The 19,027-nt window shown below is 36.4% G+C and overlaps 1 protein-coding gene and 1 long non-coding RNA gene across 6 annotated transcripts in view; one reads left to right on the forward strand and one right to left on the reverse strand.

Moving 5' to 3' along the window:
• The window catches only part of LOC143234427 (uncharacterized), a 72,740-nt gene that overhangs the window by 52,175 nt on the left and 1,538 nt on the right, over positions 1-19,027 (reverse strand). For all 3 annotated transcript variants that reach the window (XR_013018648.1, XR_013018650.1, XR_013018649.1), the window contains exons 2-3: positions 13,044-13,123; positions 3,106-3,168 (exon numbers count right to left, since the gene is read on the reverse strand). This is a non-coding gene — a long non-coding RNA (uncharacterized LOC143234427). The remainder of the gene's footprint in view (positions 1-3,105; positions 3,169-13,043; positions 13,124-19,027) is intronic.
• Positions 1-19,027, forward strand: part of LOC143234426 (zinc finger MIZ domain-containing protein 1-like) — a 140,361-nt gene that overhangs the window by 31,988 nt on the left and 89,346 nt on the right. The window contains exons 1-4 of one of the 3 annotated variants that reach the window (XM_076471790.1): positions 2,528-2,544; positions 3,361-3,500; positions 8,108-8,221; positions 13,020-13,125. In XM_076471790.1, coding sequence (XP_076327905.1) covers positions 3,438-3,500; positions 8,108-8,221; positions 13,020-13,125 — 283 coding nt within the window. In that variant the 5' untranslated portion in view covers positions 2,528-2,544; positions 3,361-3,437. Of the gene's footprint in view, positions 1-2,527; positions 2,545-3,360; positions 3,501-8,107; positions 8,222-13,019; positions 13,126-19,027 lie in introns of those variants that run through there. The other 2 variants (XM_076471789.1, XM_076471793.1) reach the window with 2 other exon arrangements.

The following is a 19,027-nucleotide window of genomic DNA, read 5'->3' on the forward strand; positions in this document are numbered from 1 at the left end:
TTACTTTCTGATAAACTAGTGAAACAAAAGTGTCTAGTTGTGAGAGACCTGGTATGAATTTTACTTTACTTTCTAATAAACTAGTGAAACAAAAGTGTCTAGTTGTGATAGACCTGGTATGAATTTTACTTTACTTTCTGATAAACTAGTGAAACAAAAGTGTCTAGTTGTGATAGACCTGGTAAGAATTTTACTTTACTTTCTGATAAACGAGTGAAACAAAAGTGTCTAGTTGTGATAGACCTAATGTAAGTTATAAATCCCTGACGCTTTATTGAATAAAAAACTAAAAATAATATTAATTCTCTAATTTTCAACTTTCCCAAACTAGAGTGGGGAGTATCTGATTTGTTATCCTATTTTGTCTTATTTTGAAATTTGAAATTCGCACAAAGCTACACGAGGGCTATCTGCGCTAGCCGTCCCTAATTTAGCAGTGTAAGACTAGAGGGAAGGCAGCTAGTCATCATCACCCACCCCCAACTCTTGGGCTATTATTTTACCAACGAACAGTGGGATTGACCTTGACTTATAACGCCTCCACGGCGAAAATGGCGGACATGTTTGGTTCGGTGGGGATTCGAACTCGCGACCCTCAGATTATGAGTCGAATGCCTAAACCCACCTTGCCATGCCGGACTGGTAAGAAAATAAACCTATGTTTCTTAAATTAATTTTATGATTAATTTTGGTTGGTCTTTCTTCCAGTTCTTTTCTTATGTTATTAGTTTATATCCCGAAAGTTCTTATGAGTATCAAACGTACAAATTCCAAATAATTGAAATGTTTCGACTTTTCTCCAACTTGTTATTTAGTGCGAATGTTAGGAAAACAACAACAACACGCATTTATGTTTTCTAAATTGAAAACCTTTTCCATTTAGAAAATATTTTCCCCACTACCGAAGTATATTTTTATAAAAAACAAACAAAAAACTTATGAAAATCAATGTAATTTAGGCCTCGCGACCTCTTTAATCTTATCAACGCATTTCCCAGATGTATAAAAACAATGTTTCCATTGGTATAGACTAGAAAATGGCTCAAATTATAAGCATAGTAATCAATAAGTTAGAGAGAAGTAAATTTTTATCACGTTATTCGCCGGACTGAAATGATACATTGTCGAGAGGTGGCGCTCTATAATCAGCTTAAAATAAACTGTTCTGAATAAACTGGTTAAAAGGACAGTCGTTTCATGCTAATTATCGGGCTGGCTTTGCTGCTATACTTAGATGAAAAAAGAATTTGCTTCCGTTTTTAGACGCTTTTCCCTTGTCTAAGTGACTCACGATCTAAGAATACGTATGGGCGATCCGCGACAAACTCTCCGTATCTCTACGCCCATTTAGAAAGATAACGTCATTTGCGAGCCACGTTTAAACGTATCGTGTCTTGACAACTGATCCCCTAGCCCTGAGAAGCGCACAAGAAGAGATTCTATTGTAAACACCCATCGAATGTTCTCGATTTTTCGTTTTCGTTCCTCAGGTTATGTTCGTTTAAAGGTATTTGAAGTTACTATTTTATTATTCCGCTTCCAGAACACCTACCTTAATAAGATGGCGACCGAACGTCAGAGTAAGAGACTCAATCTATCTTTCAACTTGATTTATGAAACTGGAAGTTGTTGCAATTGAATATGAAATAAATATCGTCACAACTTGTAGTTGTTTTTTTTTACCCATACTTCCTTAATTGTGTAGCAACGGAAATGACAAAAATCTACCTATTTTTGTACTAACCCCAATAATCACACGTTTATAAGCAAAGAAGTGAAAAAATAGTAAAAAATATTAGTTTCACATAGTTACCACCAGGTGGCTATAAGTTTGTTTTGAATTTAGCTCAAAGCTACTCGAGGGCTATCTGCGCTAGCCGACCCTAATTTAACAGTGTAAGACTAGAGGGAAGACAGCTAGTCATCACCAGCCACTGCTAACTCTTGGGCTACTCTTTTACCAACGAATAGTGGGATTGACCGTAACTTTATAACACCCCCACGGCTGAAAGAGCGAGCATGTTTGGTGCAACCGAGATTCGAACCCGCGACCCTCGGATTACGAGTCGAACGCCTTAACACAGTTGGCCATACCGGGCCTGAGGTAATTATAAGACAATATTGAGTTTGGTCTGATTGTTGTTAAGCTACACAATGGATTATCTGTATTACACTCACCACGGGTTTCTAAATTCCAATTTTAGCGTTATAAGTCCTTAGGCTTACTGTTTAGCCTAAGTGAAAGGTAATAAATAAATATACAAAACTAAATAAGGCTTAACTTTAATGAGTGAAGTGTTTCCCTATAATTATTAGGTTTTATTTCTTTACACCGTTCCCAATGTGTCAGAACAAATTTGTTGACTAACTACTGGGGTTCGATTTCACATGGCTGACAGAGCACAGATAGCTCATTGTGTAATCTTGCACTAAAAAGTGATTCTTTCATTAAGCTTCCTTAAGACTAAGTTCTTTATTTAAAGGTATGGTGTTTGCTCTTCAGTAAAACAGGGCAGGATAATCAATGACGTAGAAGGCCTATACGTAAGTAGGAAGTTTTAAAAAGAGAAATGGTGAAGGGTTAACTTTCTGTACTTACATACACTATAATTCAGTTTCTATAATCTATGTCAGTGAAAGATCCCTAATTTCTCTGTTAATGTCTCGATCACAACGAAACTAGTTTATGTCATCATTTTTTTTTTTTACAAAATAATTGAAAATTAATTTAGGGTAAAACAAAACAAAAATTCATAATTTTGCATATGAAAAGAGTTTATAGTCGTTTCACATACGTGAAGGTGGATTTATATAGATGGAAAAGGTTAAGTTTTAAATACATGAATAGAACAAGAGGTATCAGTATCATCTCATATCTGTACACATATAGAGACTAGGCTTATTTCGTAGTACAATATTTAAGAATTAGAAGAAAGGACAGAAGAGCCTAGGAACAGTAAATTAGCACATAAGATTAGGGACAAATTAACTAGAGACAAGTTAGCTGTAAAGTTATTGTAGTTTGTCTTTCTCTGTCTCCAGAAAGGGAAATTAACTATAACTTGTTGATAAGTGAAAATTACCACCAACATCGCAATGACTTACCACTTATTTCATTTGCTAAAGCGGTCAGGTGATGTGTCAGAGATCCCAGGTTCGGTTCTGCTCCTGGAAGAGAGATAAAACAAATTAGATTACTACTAAAATAACACAGTTGGTAACTGGATCGTTATATAGAAGGCTTAGAAATGTTTGTAGTTTGTTATATCTCAAAATGTTTTACTGTTATCACTGATGATGCAAAATATAAACATTTAGTTTGATGTTTTCACCTATTCACAACGTATAAGTTTATTTCAGGTATTTAAAACGAAACGTGCACGTGCACTTCAAATAAGATAAGAAAACAGTTTTGGAAGCCACATCACTATAAAACCATGACAACGGCGATGGATAGACACATTCAACAGACAAACGAACGACTTTATTATATTAAACAGGTGAGTGTCTCGGTTAATGTAAATGTTTACATCCACAATTAAATTACAGAATCACTCTGGTGGAAAAACGAACGACATCTGTGTGTGGGTTTATAAAACTGGGCGGGTACGTGTTGAGTGGTTTGTTGAAAATTGCAGTTAAATACGGTTCTTGAGCTAGGGAGTTGGTTTCTCCTAGACGCTATATTGCTAGACAGTGAAAACTGTTTTACAGGCGCACTTAAAAATATGTTTTCCTATCCGGCATAAATTACTGGTTATTGATTTATTTTCTGAGAAAAAAAAAATCACGAATGCGTTTAAAGAATAAACTAGTATTAAAAATAAATTGATTTACAACAACTTTTATATTTTATAAAAATAAGTATAGATGTTATTTTTCTCAGCATCATTTAAACGTTTGTACTGTTAATTTGTGGCCTAACGACATTGGACGAAACTCTAAACATAAGCATTTTCATTAAAGAATATTAGTTTATTTAGTTTTCAGCAACTTGTGATTTAAATATATTACAACATGTCTGCGATTCTCTCCTTATCTGAGGTTCCCCATGATACCATTTACTGGAGGTTACTCTGGAATTTCCTTAACTGGTCAGTGCTTCCCATGCAATTCCCTTTACAAACGTTTTCTTCTGATTTATTTTTACTGTTGTTTCTCTTGGATATCAGTAGACAACGATTTCCTCTTGAATTCTTGTCATTAAAGATTCCCTTTACCTGAGGTTATTCTTTATTTCACCTTGACCTCTTCTTGTAAAGATTTCTCCTTAATCTTCAATAACTGTAATTTCTTCTTCGTCTGAATTCACAACTTTTCCAATGACCCTTCACTAAGGTTTTCAGTTTTATCAGTTTATTTTGGTCCCCATTCACTAGGGTTCCCCTTCGATTGCAAAATCCCCACCTTTACCCTCCCCATCATTAAGCCTTTTTTTACTACAGCTCAGCCACAGACTCTTCTCCATTAAATGGAAAATCGTTTTGTTTTTTTTTAAGTAAGATCTTTAAAAGAATATATTCTTCCATACAGCCTTTATCTTTACTTACAAATACACATACATACAAGTGCGTGTTCGTGAATTTATTTATATATACAGAGAAGTAATAAATGAACTACAGTTATATCTAAGGATCCTTGATCGTACCTACGTCAACTTGTTAAGATCTGTCGTTATTGTCTGTTAACTGTTTTGCTATGACTGTTTGAAACAGAAACCCGTACAATAAATTCATTCTCTGTTGCTTAACAAACCTGTTAAGCCTATTTGTATACAGTCATAAATGTGCAGCTGACATTGTTCTCGAAATATCCTACATGATTTAAAAGCAAGTAACAATTTTTAAAGCTGTAATGAAACATCTATTGTACAGCCGTTGGATTTCAGTGTTTATAAACGTCTAATGTAATCAAATAAAAGTTTAAAGCACAGTCAGTGCTTCTCGCCTTAAAACATTCGTCATAATTTAGTTATTTTTCATATCCTGGAAATATTATTATTATATAAGAATATTCACGTGCGCTGTATTGCTTTAAGTGAACCAAAAAGTTGTAATTTCGTTCCTTTGTTATTTTCTCTCGTAATATTAAGTTTATCAACTATAATAATTAAATTCTTATTTTTTCTGTTTTGTTTTCTTTTAGCACAAAGCTACACAATGGACTATCTATACTTTGTCCACTGTGGAGAATCGAGCCCTGGATTTTAGCGTTATAAGTCCGTAAACTTGCTGGTCATCTACCGTGGGACCATTTCTTGTCATTCCAAAAAAACATTAACCAATAAAGGGATTGGTCACGAAAACTATCAACCAGATTAAAGGATTTCAAATAATCGCAAGTCGATGGATTATTGAAATCCATGCGTTGTTTTACTCTTGATTGAAAATGAGCAACCAAATTATTATATATTTTTTTTACTATTGGTTGGAAACGAGTCACCAAATCCATGTTATTTTATCATTGGTTGAAAACGAATTCGTTTTAAAATCGTTCTTTTTTTCATAGTTTCTCGATTTCAATTTTAGAACTTCAGTAGTGGTGGTGGGGGTTTGGGGGGGTCAATATTTTTCCCCCTTTATAAAAAATACTTTTGTAAATTGTAAGAAAAACGTTAAATAGTAACTTTTTCAAAATGTAGTGAACGTTTTGGGCCTGGCATGGCCGAGCGCGTAAGGCGTGCAACTCGTAATCCGAGGGTCGCGAGTTCGCGCCCGCCTCACGCTAAACATGCTCGCCCTCCCAGCCGTGGGGGCGTTATAATGTTATGATCAATCCCACTATTCGTTGGTAAAAGAGTAACCAAAGAGTTGGCGGTGAGTGGTGATGACTAGCTGCCTTCCCTCTAGTTAGGGACGGCTAGCGCAGATAGCCCTTGTGTAGCTTTGCGCGAAATTACAAAAAAACAAATAAATATACAAACCTGCACAGTGCTACTAGCGGTTTGAATGGGTAATACACCAGGAGAACCAAGGTTAAGTGAACATAAACCCCAGGTTTAAAAGCAATAAAACTCATCAATAAATTTTAAAATGATATATAATTCATAAAAAAGCAACTTATTTTGAATTAATTAATGGTGACGATACATGTTAACCCTAAACATCGTTCCGTAAAGTCTAATACAAAATATTGTCTCCCGTAAACTTCTCCTTTTCTTTCACTTCGATAATCACACGAGGTCAGAAGTTTTCGCGGCACGATCTCTCTCAAGTTATATAATTAGTTTTATTAAATAACGCTCTTTAAACGGAAGTAATGACAAACTACAACAAAAAAGGCGCCGTTATTACCACTACAGACATGCGCAGAACGTCTTAAATATCTTAGGACTAACTGACGATAAGAAAGGTGATTGCTTTACTTCCCCTTCCCTTTTAGATTTATTTTTCTGATTCATTGCCGCTTGGGGACCACACGTGCTTGAACTTGACAGGCGACAGATGCTGAAGTTCAGGGACCAAACAGTAAAACCAGTGGCGGCGCCAAGGGAGGGCTTGGGGGTGGAGCTTAATCCCCTCCCCAAAAATGAGCCAAGCCACCCTCAGCCCCCAATATTGTTACCTACATATATTCACAAAATATAGAAAACACAATCGTCGTTGTTGCTTAACAATTAACATAAAAGAGACATAAATCTATAGAACTTAACGTCTTCATTAAGACGGAAGTATGTGTCATGCGTCCCATAGCAACGTACTGAATGTACTGAAACTCATACGCTGTATTGCCGCTCCCTGTGTAATGCCATTCTATCTTGAGCTTTGACGAAGATTAGACAACCACGTTGATTTCAAGTTACAACAGATCATCAGGGATTTTACTTGATAAACCAAAGGTTTTACAGGTATTTACCCATTTATTTCATTTATCTTTTATTGAAAAGTAAAACATAGTTTGCAACCATGCTGGAGCCATACGTACAAGGATGCCTTCATGGATCTCCACAAACTTGTATGCATCGCTGTGACCCTGCCTGTCACTTCAGCTGCCTGTGAGAGAAGTTTCTCATGTCTGAAGCTTCTCAAGACATACTTGCGCAACAGCAGTGGTAACAACCGCACCAGCAACCTTGCTGTCATATCAGTAAACTACAGGAGGGCAAAACAACTCGATATTGATACTGTTATAGACACATTTGCTGCCAATCACCAGAACAGGCGCATTGTTTTGAAGTAATATTGACTATAAACACAACATGATGAAAGATAGTTAGCCTGATAGTGACCTTACTTTTCCTCAGAGTGTATTAACTTCACATGGGATAATTCGTTTCTGCTATGTAAACTGTATTTATGTTATATTTCATTGGATTTGTAACTTTACTCTTAATGGTATATTAAATGTTCAATCCAAGCTAATCTTGATTTTCTTTATATATTACCTTGGGTGGAATTTAGGTGAGCTTCCTGTTTTACATATACGCATATTTTCATAAACAGGTTATTTCTAATTTGTAATAATAATTGCAGTTCAAAATAGCACACCTTTCTGAAATGTACCTTGGTATTTACATTATTATAATTTACCATCTATACTTCGTATTGATGGCATTTTGGGAAGCCCCACCACAGTTTACCTCAGCCACCCCAATGAAAATATCCTGGCGTCGCCACTGTCTGTATTCTAATTGGATATCAACCTCATGGGCCTCAAGAGTTATATAAATAGACGTCTCTATTCTAATCGGTTATCATTTCCAGATGACTCAGTAGTTATGTAAATAGACGTAACCTTTCTAATCGGTTATCGACCCACATGACTCAAGAGTTATATAAATAGACGTCTCTATTCTAATCGGTTATCGACTGCACACGACTCAAAAGTTATATAAACAACCGTCTCTATTCTATTTGGGTATCGACCCCACGGACCTCAAGAGTTATACAAACATATGTCTCTATTGTAATGGGATATCAGCCCGATGGGCCTCAAGAGGTACATAAACAGAAGTCAGAAAATGTGTAATAAGTTACTAAATGATACAAGTATTAGAACGTGTTTTATCACAGGATCGCAAGTTGCGCTTTCTCTTGACAAAAGAATATTCTGTTTCTCTGAGTATCGTTCTATCATTTTCTGTTTCTGACAGATATTTTTTCTACAGGCCTTAAGTTCTCCATCTGGTTTCTACAAGGCCGCTCGAGAACTGATGGAATGGTGTAGTGACGTTCGAGCGTTCCAAACAGTGTTTGAAGAAAGTTTACTGAACTGTCTGACGGTAGGTATAACGTATAACTATTATCACTTTGGCTTGTTTTATTTGTAGTTATGAACATTCATTTTTATATCAATCGGGTACGATATTCAGGGTACGAGAGACAGTCTCCCCACCATGCTCAGGAGTGTGGCCCCAAATGTTTCTATGAAACATTTTCAGTCAGAGAGAATTAACACGTGCAGACTAATAACGTCATAGAGTAGAACACTCCTCCCCCAATAGCTGCATGTGCCGACCCATCCGAGCGTAACCTTCCATGCACCCACATCACCCCAGTGTTTTGTGAAAGGGCTCTTCCGATACCAATTACCCCAGGATCTCTCTCTTTATCAATTCAATAAACTATCGTTTATCAGATGCTGTTTCATTAACGTTAACCTTGTCTCATTATCCATTACCTTTATTGTCTTTAACTTTGTATACAATTCGTGACAAATATTTTCAAGGCTAATAATTTCCATTTCTTATATAAGTATATATAAACTAAAGATCAAAAAAAGCGAAAGACAAAACCAGAATTACTTTATCATGCGGATTACCACAACCAACTTAATGTGTACAAGTAGTGACTGATCACAGGAAGTTGTTAGACAGAGAACTCACTAAAACTCCCACCAAAACTAATGCAATTTACGAAGTTAAGTGTTCATTGTGTTCGAAGTACAACAATAACTATTTGGATCAATTATATATTGTATGACCTCTACCAGTAATATCAGAAATAGCTACGAGGGACGCTGCTCTTCTGAGCGAGAGAAAAAGAGTAGGAATACGTTCCACTGAATTAATTGGCGTATTAAAATTGACCGCACGTCGCAAACACTCAATGTGGTAGTTACCGAAGAGTTTTTCTTGAAAAGAACTGATGAGGAACAGAACTTCTCTGATTACTTAACTGTTTGTCCGATTTATTGTTATCCGTTGTGTTTGTTCTTCTGACGTCAACCAAGCTAATTTAATTAGTTAATAACGATCGGATTGGACGAAAAGAACCAATCAAAACGTGATTGTTTCTAAACAGATTAATGACCTTCCAGAATGAAACACTTTCTTCTGTGTGAAGTTTCTGTAAAACTACATATAGTTATGGGACTAAAACACCAGTATGTTCGATTACTACTACATGCTTGAGTGTTTACACAGTCCCCAAGGTTCTTTCAGAGTTTGTCAAATATCTTCAATGTTTATTACAACAGATGCACTATGGCATACTAAAGATCTTAATAAAGTCATGTAACGTAAGGTTTGGCAAGATAAACACTACAATTAATTAATGTAAGTTTTGACAAGATAAACACCACAGTTAGATAATGTAAGTTTTGACAAGATAAACGCCACAGTTAGATAATGTAAGTTTTGACAAGATAAACGCTACAGTTAGATAATTTAAGTTTTGACAAGATAAACGCTACAGTTAGATAATGTAAGTTTTGACAAGATAAACGCTACAGTTAGATAATGTAAGTTTTGACAAGATAAACGCCACAGTTAGATAATGTAAGTTTTGACAAGATAAACGCCACAGTTAGATAATGTAAGTTTTGACAAGATAAACGCTACAGTTAGATAATGTAAGTTTTGACAAGATAAACGCTACAGTTAGATAATGTAAGTTTTGACAAGATAAACGCTACAGTTAGATAATGTAAGTTTTGACAAGGTAAACGCTACAGTTAGATAATGTAAGTTTTGACAAGGTAAACGCTACAGTTAGATAATGTAAGTTTTTACAAGGTAAACGCTACAGTTAGATAATGTAAGTTTTTACAAGATAAAGATAATTTGAGTTCATTTTCAAGTTTACTTTTCCTGTCCTTCTGACCCTACTAAGGTGAATGTATTGATGACGTGGCTGTCAGCGTTAAAAAAAAGCTGCGGTGAATGATAACACACAACACTCTGGCACAAGGGAAGTTTGGGTATACGTTTGAAAACCTTAAAAGAGCAAAACATAGGTAGCGCTGCAAATTATGAAAAATAATTTGGCTAATATTACATTAATATGACTTTAGTCGAATAATTAGTTCCGTATAACAAAATCCATTCATATGTGTTCAACTTTATGTCTGTCGTATTAGTTGGTTAAAATGGTATATGTTATATTTAAAAAACTGACAATCGAATATGAAGCTTCAGATAGTAAAGTCATATGGGCAGTGTTACGTAACAGGAACATATGAAAGATGGACAGCGCTATGTCACGATGTTACAGGCACGTATGAAAGGTGGCCTGTGCTACATCGCGATGTTACAGGTGCATATGAAAAATGGACAGTGTTGCGTTATGAAGATACAGGTGGACATGAAAGACGCACCGTGCTACGAGTCGATGTTACAGGTGTATATGAAGGATGGAGAGTGGTACGTCATGAAGTTACAGGTACATACGTAAGATGGATAGTCGTCACGAGTCTATAGGTGCGTGTGAAAGATAGGCCACGTCAAGTAAGAAACTCTATCCGGATTTATACGGATTTGAGCGAAATCTGAAAAACAAGAATTTTATTTTCCTATTGTGAGATGACAAGCAGGTCAGAGCACGTGAGTTCTCGATTGAAGTTTTTTTTTTTTTATTTTATAGTTCTAAACATTTTATTATTGGTCTCAACCAAAGAGGACGGAACTTTTTTTTTTTGGGGGGGGTACACTTATTCAGTTGACATGTTTAAACAATGACTTTCCCTCATAATTACATCCAAGTTTCTATTCCCCATTCAAAAAATACCTTCACCACTGAATCAAGAGTTGGGGCACGTTTCCCTAACTCCAACGTTCCAGTCCTCAGTTCCACCATCTGTGGTTTTAACTTATTCCTTCTTGTAAACGAATAAACAGAACACACGAAAAAATCTTTACTTACGTTCACTCAATTACGTGTATTTGAAATGTCTCTGTTGTTCTATCAGTTATAGTAGGGTAACAATACAGCCCTAACTGTCCTAACTTATAATATTTCTTAATTTTAAAAATATATCAGTGCTCGGCCCGACATGGCCAGGTGGGTTAAAGCGTTCGACTCGTAATCTGAGGGTCACTGGTTCGAATCTCGCTCGATCCGAACATGCTCGCCCTTTCAGCCGTGGGAGCGCTATAATGTGACGGTCAATCTCACTATCCCTTGGTAAAAGAGTAGCCTTGGGCAGTTGGCAGTGGATGGTGATGACTAGTTGCCTTATATCTAGTCTTACACTGCTAAATTAGGGACGTCTAGCGCAGATAGCCTTCGTGTAGCTTTGCGCGGAATTAAAAAAAACACATCAGTGTTTACCCGACTTATTAAGCATATCTTCTGAATTATTTATGCAACAAATTTCTTGTGGGTCTATAACTTTGGTGGTTACAAAGTACCTGTTATTATAAAATATATAAAACATGCCAGCAAAACCACCAATATTATGCTGATTAACAATACTATATACTGCCGCGCCCCCTGTGTATTTTACACATAAATTTGGTGTTTACAGACGGTTTTGGTCAGTTTCTACACTTTGTGTTGCAACAGACAATTTTTTGGAATTACAAAATATTAGGTCACATGTAGATCTCTCCTGGTTAAGAATGTAAGAAGTGACGCCCTTCTTACCCTTACATGTTTACAACTTGATGTCTTGCTAAGAATGTAAGAAATGACGCCCTTCTTACCCTTACATGTTTACAACTTTATGTCTTGCTAAGAATGTAAGAAGTGACGCCCTTCTTACCCTTACATGCTTATTACTTGATGTCTTGCTAAAAATGTAAGAAGTGACGCCCTTCTTACCCTTACATGCTTATTACTTGATGTCTTGCTAAGAATGTAAGAAGTGACGCCTTTCTTACCCTTACATGTTTACTACTTGATGTATTGCTAAGAATGTAAGAGTGACGCCCTTCTTACCCTTACATGCTTATTACTTGATGTCTTGCTAAGAATGTAAGAAGTGACGCCCTTCTTACCCTTACATGCTTATTACTTGATGTCTTGCTAAGAATGTAAGAAGTGACGCCCTTCTTACCCTTACATGCTTATTACTTGATGTCTTGCTAAGAATGTAAGAAGTGACGCCTTTCTTACCCTTACATGTTTACTACTTGATGTATTGCTAAGAATGTAAGAAGTGACGCCCTTCTTACCCTTACATACTTACTGCCTAGTATATTGTCAAGAATGTAAGAAGTGACGCCCTTTCCACCCGTATATACTTATATCTTGTGTATTGAATTTAATTAGCTTTCAATATTCCATTTTAATTTACCCGTTTTACAAATTGTATTGTGTAACCACAACAACTCTAAAGAATCAATTATTATTTTTAAACCAATAATAAATCTCCATTAAATTGTATTTCACATTTCCTTGATTAAACAGATCATCACTCTCAGGATTTGTCTGTGACAAAAAATGTCGCCTCTTTGAATTACTTAAGGCAAACAGAACAGAGATAGAGCTTCAGCTAACCTCTGCTACTGAACAGTGTGACAAAACTGATTGGCGAAACTAGATATGTTGACGATTTGGAATATTTGTTGTATTTAATTAATAATTCAAGTTTAATTTTTGTTTGGTGCAACAGAGAAGTTACTTTTAGTTTTCGTCGAAGCAGTTTACTTATTCCAAGTTTCTATAATACAACATAAAATGAAATCAAAGGTTAAAGTGTTATTACTAACCAGTCCTTTAGCCACCAGTGGACATACTTTGTTTATAATAATTAACATGTTTCAGAATACGTAAACCACACGCATCTACGTCCCAAAGATTAGGGTTGGAAATTGTTGAACGATCCCCATGTAACTCACGTGTTCTGTCTGTTAATAGGTGGTATGTCGCAACGCTTCTTACCAAGGTTTTGACCTCGAACTTGGCTACAGACTGCTGGCGGTTTGTGCAGCTCACAGAGACAAGTTGTCACCAAAGTCTGCCTGTAAGTAGAAAACATTACATAATGAAATAGTTTACATATAACACTGTGGAATTTTCACTGGTCTCTCAACCCTTATATTCCACACTATTACTGTATTGTACAAATATAAAAACCAGTTATCTTTAGTATAAAGACTACCAACGGTGAATCTACAGCAAACATGTACCGAAAATGATGTTGACTGGCCACAGCAATGTTTACTAATGGGAAATAATGAGGTAAATGTTGGTTGGCCACACTTCTACACTTAGTAATGTTTACTAATGGGAAATAATCAGGTAAATGTTGGTTGGCATCACTTCTACACTTAGTAATGTTTACTAATGGGAAATAATGAGGTAAATGTTGGCTGGCCTCACTTCTACACTTAGTAATGTTTACTAATGGGAAATAATGAGGTAAATGTTGACTGGCATCACTTCTACACTTAGTAATGTTTACTAATGGGAAATAATGAGGTAAATGTTGACTGGCCACACTTCCACACTTAGCAATGTTTACTAATGGGAAATAATGAGGTAAATGTTGGCTGGCCGCACTTCTACACTTAGTAATGTTTACTAATGGGAAATAATGAGGTAAATGTTGGCTGGCATCACTTCTACACTTAGTAATGTTTACTAATAGGAAATAATGAGGTAAATGTTGGCTGGCCGCACTTCTACACTTAGCTATGTTTACTAGTGGGAAATAATGAGGTAAATGTTGGCTGGCCGCACTTCTACACTTAGTAATGTTTATTAATGGGAAATAATGAGGTAAATGTTGGCTGGCCGCACTTCTACACTTAGTAATGTTTACTAATGGGAAATAATGAGATAAATGTTGACTGGCCACACTTCTACACTTAGCTATGTTTACTAATGGGAAATAATGAGGTAAATGTTGGCTGGCCGCACTTCTACACTTAGCTATGTTTACTAATGGGAAATAATGAGGTAAATGTTGGCTGGCCTCACTTCTACACTTAGTAATGTTTACTAATGGGAAATAATGAGGTAAATGTTGGCTGGCCGCACTTCTACACTTAGCTATGTTTACTAATGGGAAATAATGAGATAAATGTTGACTGGCCACACTTCTACACTTAGCTATGTTTACTAATGGGAAATAATGAGGTAAATGTTGGTTGGCCACACTTCTACACTTAGTAATATTTACTAATGGGAAATAATGAGGTAAATGTTGGCTGGCCGCACTTCTACACTTAGTAATGTTTACTAATGGGAAATAATCAGGTAAATGTTGGTTGGCCACACTTCTACACTTAGTAATATTTACTAATGGGAAATAATCAGGTAAATGTTGGCTGGCATCACTTCTACACTTAGTAATGTTTACTAATGGGAAATAATGAGATAAATGTTGACTGGCCACACTTCTACACTTAGCTATGTTTACTAATGGGAAATAATGAGGTAAATGTTGGTTGGCCACACTTCTACACTTAGTAATATTTACTAATGGGAAATAATGAGGTAAATGTTGGCTGGCCGCACTTCTACACTTAGTAATGTTTACTAATGGGAAATAATGAGGTAAATGTTGGCTGGCCGCACTTCTACACTTAGTAATGTTTACTAATGGGAAATAATGAGATAAATGTTGACTGGCCACACTTCTACACTTAGCTATGTTTACTAATGGGAAATAATGAGGTAAATGTTGGTTGGCCACACTTCTACACTTAGTAATATTTACTAATGGGAAATAATGAGGTAAATGTTGGCTGGCCGCACTTCTACACTTAGTAATGTTTACTAATGGGAAATAATGAGGTAAATGTTGGCTGGCCGCACTTCTACACTTAGTAATGTTTACTAATGGGAAATAATGAGATAAATGTTGACTGGCCGCACTTCTACACTTAGTAATGTTTACTAATGGGAAATAATGAGGTAAATGTTGGCTGGCCGCACTTCTACACTTAGTAATGTTTACTAATGGGAAATAATGAGGTAAATGTTGACTGGCCACACTTCTACACTTAGCTATGTTTACTAATGGGAAATAATGAGGTAAATGTTGGCTGGCCGCACTTCTACACTTAGCTATGTTTACTAATGGGAAATAATGAGGTAAATGTTGGCTGGCCACACTTCTACACTTAGTAATGTTTACTAATGGGAAATAATGAGGTAAATGTTGACTGGCCGCACTTCTACACTTAGCTATGTTTACTAATGGGAAATAATGAGGTAAATGTCGGCTGGCCGCACTTCTACACTTAGCAATGTTTACTAATGGGAAATAATGAGGTAAATGTCGGCTGGCCGCACTTCTACACTTAGCAATGTTTACTAATGGGAAATAATGAGGTAAATGTTGGCTGGCATCACTTCTACACTTAGTAATATTTACTAATGGGAAATAATGAGGTAAATGTTGGCTGGCCGCACTTCTACACTTAGCAATGTTTACTAATGGGAAATAATCAGGTAAATGTTGGTTGGCCACACTTCTACACTTAGTAATATTTACTAATGGGAAATAATGAGGTAAATGTTGGCTGGCCGCACTTCTACACTTAGTAATGTTTACTAATGGGAAATAATGAGGTAAATGTTGACTGGCCACACTTCTACACTTAGTAATGTTTACTAATGGGAAATAATGAGGTAAATGTTGGCTGGCATCACTTCTACACTTAGCTATGTTTACTAATGGGAAATAATGAGGTAAATGTTGGCTGGCCGCACTTCTACACTTAGCAATGTTTACTAATGGGAAATAATGAGGTAAATGTTGGCTGGCCGCACTTCTACACTTAGCAATGTTTACTAATGGGAAATAATGAGGTAAATATTGGCTGGCATCACTTCTACACTTAGTAATGTTTACTAATGGGAAATAATGAGGTAAATGTTGGCTGGCCTCACTTCTACACTTAGTAATGTTTACTAATGGGAAATAATGAGATAAATGTTCATTGGTGACTCATTCTCTGCTTATTTCACTTAGAAAATATAAGCCAAATAGAGATTGTCCCTTAAATTAAATTTTCGACATATTTTAAGAGACTGTTCAGAATTCAGGTATTCAAGGGTCATTCCTTCTTAACAATAAATAACGAAACTAAAACCTACAGTGATGTATCATGGGAGTTAAAGCTGTTAAATTGTGGAATGAATATCTTCGGTGTTATTAATTTCACATTTTTTTTAAACTTCCAGTTTTTCTGTTTACATTACTGCAGCTTTAAATTCTTAGCCTTTCCCTGAATGGGTTATTAGCAAACCAAAATATCAAATTTCTAGAGAACAATGTTTGCAGCTGTCGCCTCTCACGAAGTGAACGAGTGAGAAGTGATTCCTTTAACTTCACTGTCAGACACGGAACTCTCTTATGATATATCAGTATATAATAATGTTATATAGACCGACTGACCTTTTTACCAGAACTAGACTTGGCCCAATGTTTGGGGCGCTCGAATCGAGACTCATCGTTAGACATGTCCTCCCTTTTATTCCTGGAGCGTTGTAATGTCTCGGTCATTCCCACTATTCGTTGATAAACAGTAGCCCAAGAGCTGGTGGGAAGGGATTTGAATAACTGCTTCCCCTCTTGCCTGACACTTGAAAATTAGGGACGGCTGGTACACACAACTCGATTAGCTTTGTGCGAAATTTCAACAAACAAAGAATCGTACCTCCTTAATAACTAACAAACATATCCCTTACTGACGAGCAAATATGCCTCGTTACTAACAAACAAAAATACCCCTTTCAAACAGCAAACATACCGTCTTACCACCATACAAACACATCTACTTAACAACAAACAAACTTACGTTTTTACCAACAACGAATATAACACATAACATAATGTTTAGGGACAACAAGGGACCTATTGGTCCATCTAAGCTGCCTCATCCGCAAAAGTAAACTGAAACTATGAAAGAAATTAATTACAAAAATTAAATAAAAAATGCAAAGCCAGCCCTTATCATTTATCTAGCTTTCTCTTAAACTCACTTAATTTTACTATCCGAAGGTAACCTATTCCAAAGACCAACCACCCTAGCAGAAGAACAAAACTGTCTCATCTCTTGATGACTCCTACTCTGTCAAATTTACACTTGTGTCCAATAGCTCTACTATTCTCACAGTTAACATGAACAAAGCTGATACATCAATAATCAGTTACCCTTAAAACAATTGTAAACACACCTTAACACGACAAACAAAGCAATATATCTTTTCACCAAGTGTACTGATGTTTGGGGCGAGAAGGTCAAAAATCATAGTTTCAAAAAATATGAATTTTGTTCTTGTAAAGAAGAATACACACAGGACATTTATTATTAACAAACAATCAAAATTCTTATGTCCAGGATGATTGATTTTGTTTGTTTTGGAATTTCGCACAAAGCTACTCGAGGGCTATCTGTGCTAGCCGTCCCTAATTTAGCAGTGTAAGACTAGAGGGAAGGCAGCTAGTCATCACCACCCACCGCCAACTCTTGGGCTACTCTTGTACCAACGAATAGTGGGATTGGCCGTCACATTATAACGCCCCACGGCTGGGAGGGCGAGCATGTTTAGCTCGACGCGGGCGCAAACTCGCGACCCTCGGATTACGAGCGCACGCCTTACGCGCTCGGCCATGCCAGGCCTCCAGGATGATTGGCCATCGCTGGTCAAGTTTTTCATTTGTTTTATATTTTAGTGTTTTATTTCTCTTTTCTCGCTCTTGTCATCGGTAAATTTCCTGTCTTATGACGTCAGAATCCTGGGTGGACACAGCAGATAGCCCAGTGTGACCTTTGATATACACAACATCTTCCATTACTGTTTTTTCGGTTCATATTTTCTTTATCTTTTAAAGTTTTTTTGTTTCGCTTTTTCTCTCCTATTATTTTTAGTTCCCCAGTATCCTCTCTGCTTGACCTGTCTCTATTGAAATCACCATTCTATCGTCACTTAACATCTAGGAAAACAAGTGTCACGTGGGTTATAACGAGGAGTTCCACAGCTAGGGGTAACACGTAGCTTCTAATCACTCCACTCTCGTTACTGGAACAAAACACGTACGTCAGCGGTAACGGAGCTGTGTTTTGACAATTAATTTCTTGTGTTGAGAAAGCTGGTTACTGAAGAGTATATATATATTGAACTCTGTATGTCGTTATGACATTCGGCATTTATGATACTTCACTTATGAGGGCGTGAAAGAATTTTTTGTTTTGAATTTCGCGCAAATATACACGAGGGTTATCTGCGCTAGCTATACCTAATTTAGCAGTGTAAGACTAGAGGGAAGGCAGCTAGTCATTGCCCCTCACCGCCAACTCTTGGACTACTCTTTTACTAACAAATAGTGGGATTGCAGGTCATACTATAATGTTCCCTCAGATGAAAAAGCTAACATGTTTCGTGTGACGGGGATCCGAATCCGTGACTCTCAGATTGCAAATCGACGCCCTAACCACCTGGCCATGGTGGGGCCTTTTTGTAAAGAAACAGAAAAATATAGATATCTTCCCTCTAGCAGCAATGTTAGTGATAACGTAGATTATAGTTAAGGGATTGTTGGATGTCGTATTCTTTAAATAACACCATAATAGTTGAATTATATTGTTGTTTTTTTAAGTAATATTGGATTTTACGTAATTAAAGCCCTCGCATTCTTAACCCTAAATAGATCAATGAAGATTCCATATGGCTCTCATAGATCGATGAAGGTTCAATATGGCTCTCATAGATCGATGAAGGTTCAATATGGCTCTCATCTGTTTTTATTTGTTTTAACACTTTTCTTAGGACCGACATCCTTATGTACGAATGAGGTTTTGGTTTTTTTTACTCATGATTCACCAAAATAAAGCAATTATTGCATTTAAAATAGCTAAATATTTCTGTGTATTTAATATAAAAAAGGGCTGATTTTATACGTTCTGTTT

This window comes from Tachypleus tridentatus, chromosome 12 (assembly GCF_004210375.1).
Source record: "Tachypleus tridentatus isolate NWPU-2018 chromosome 12, ASM421037v1, whole genome shotgun sequence".
NCBI lineage: Eukaryota > Metazoa > Arthropoda > Merostomata > Xiphosura > Limulidae > Tachypleus > Tachypleus tridentatus.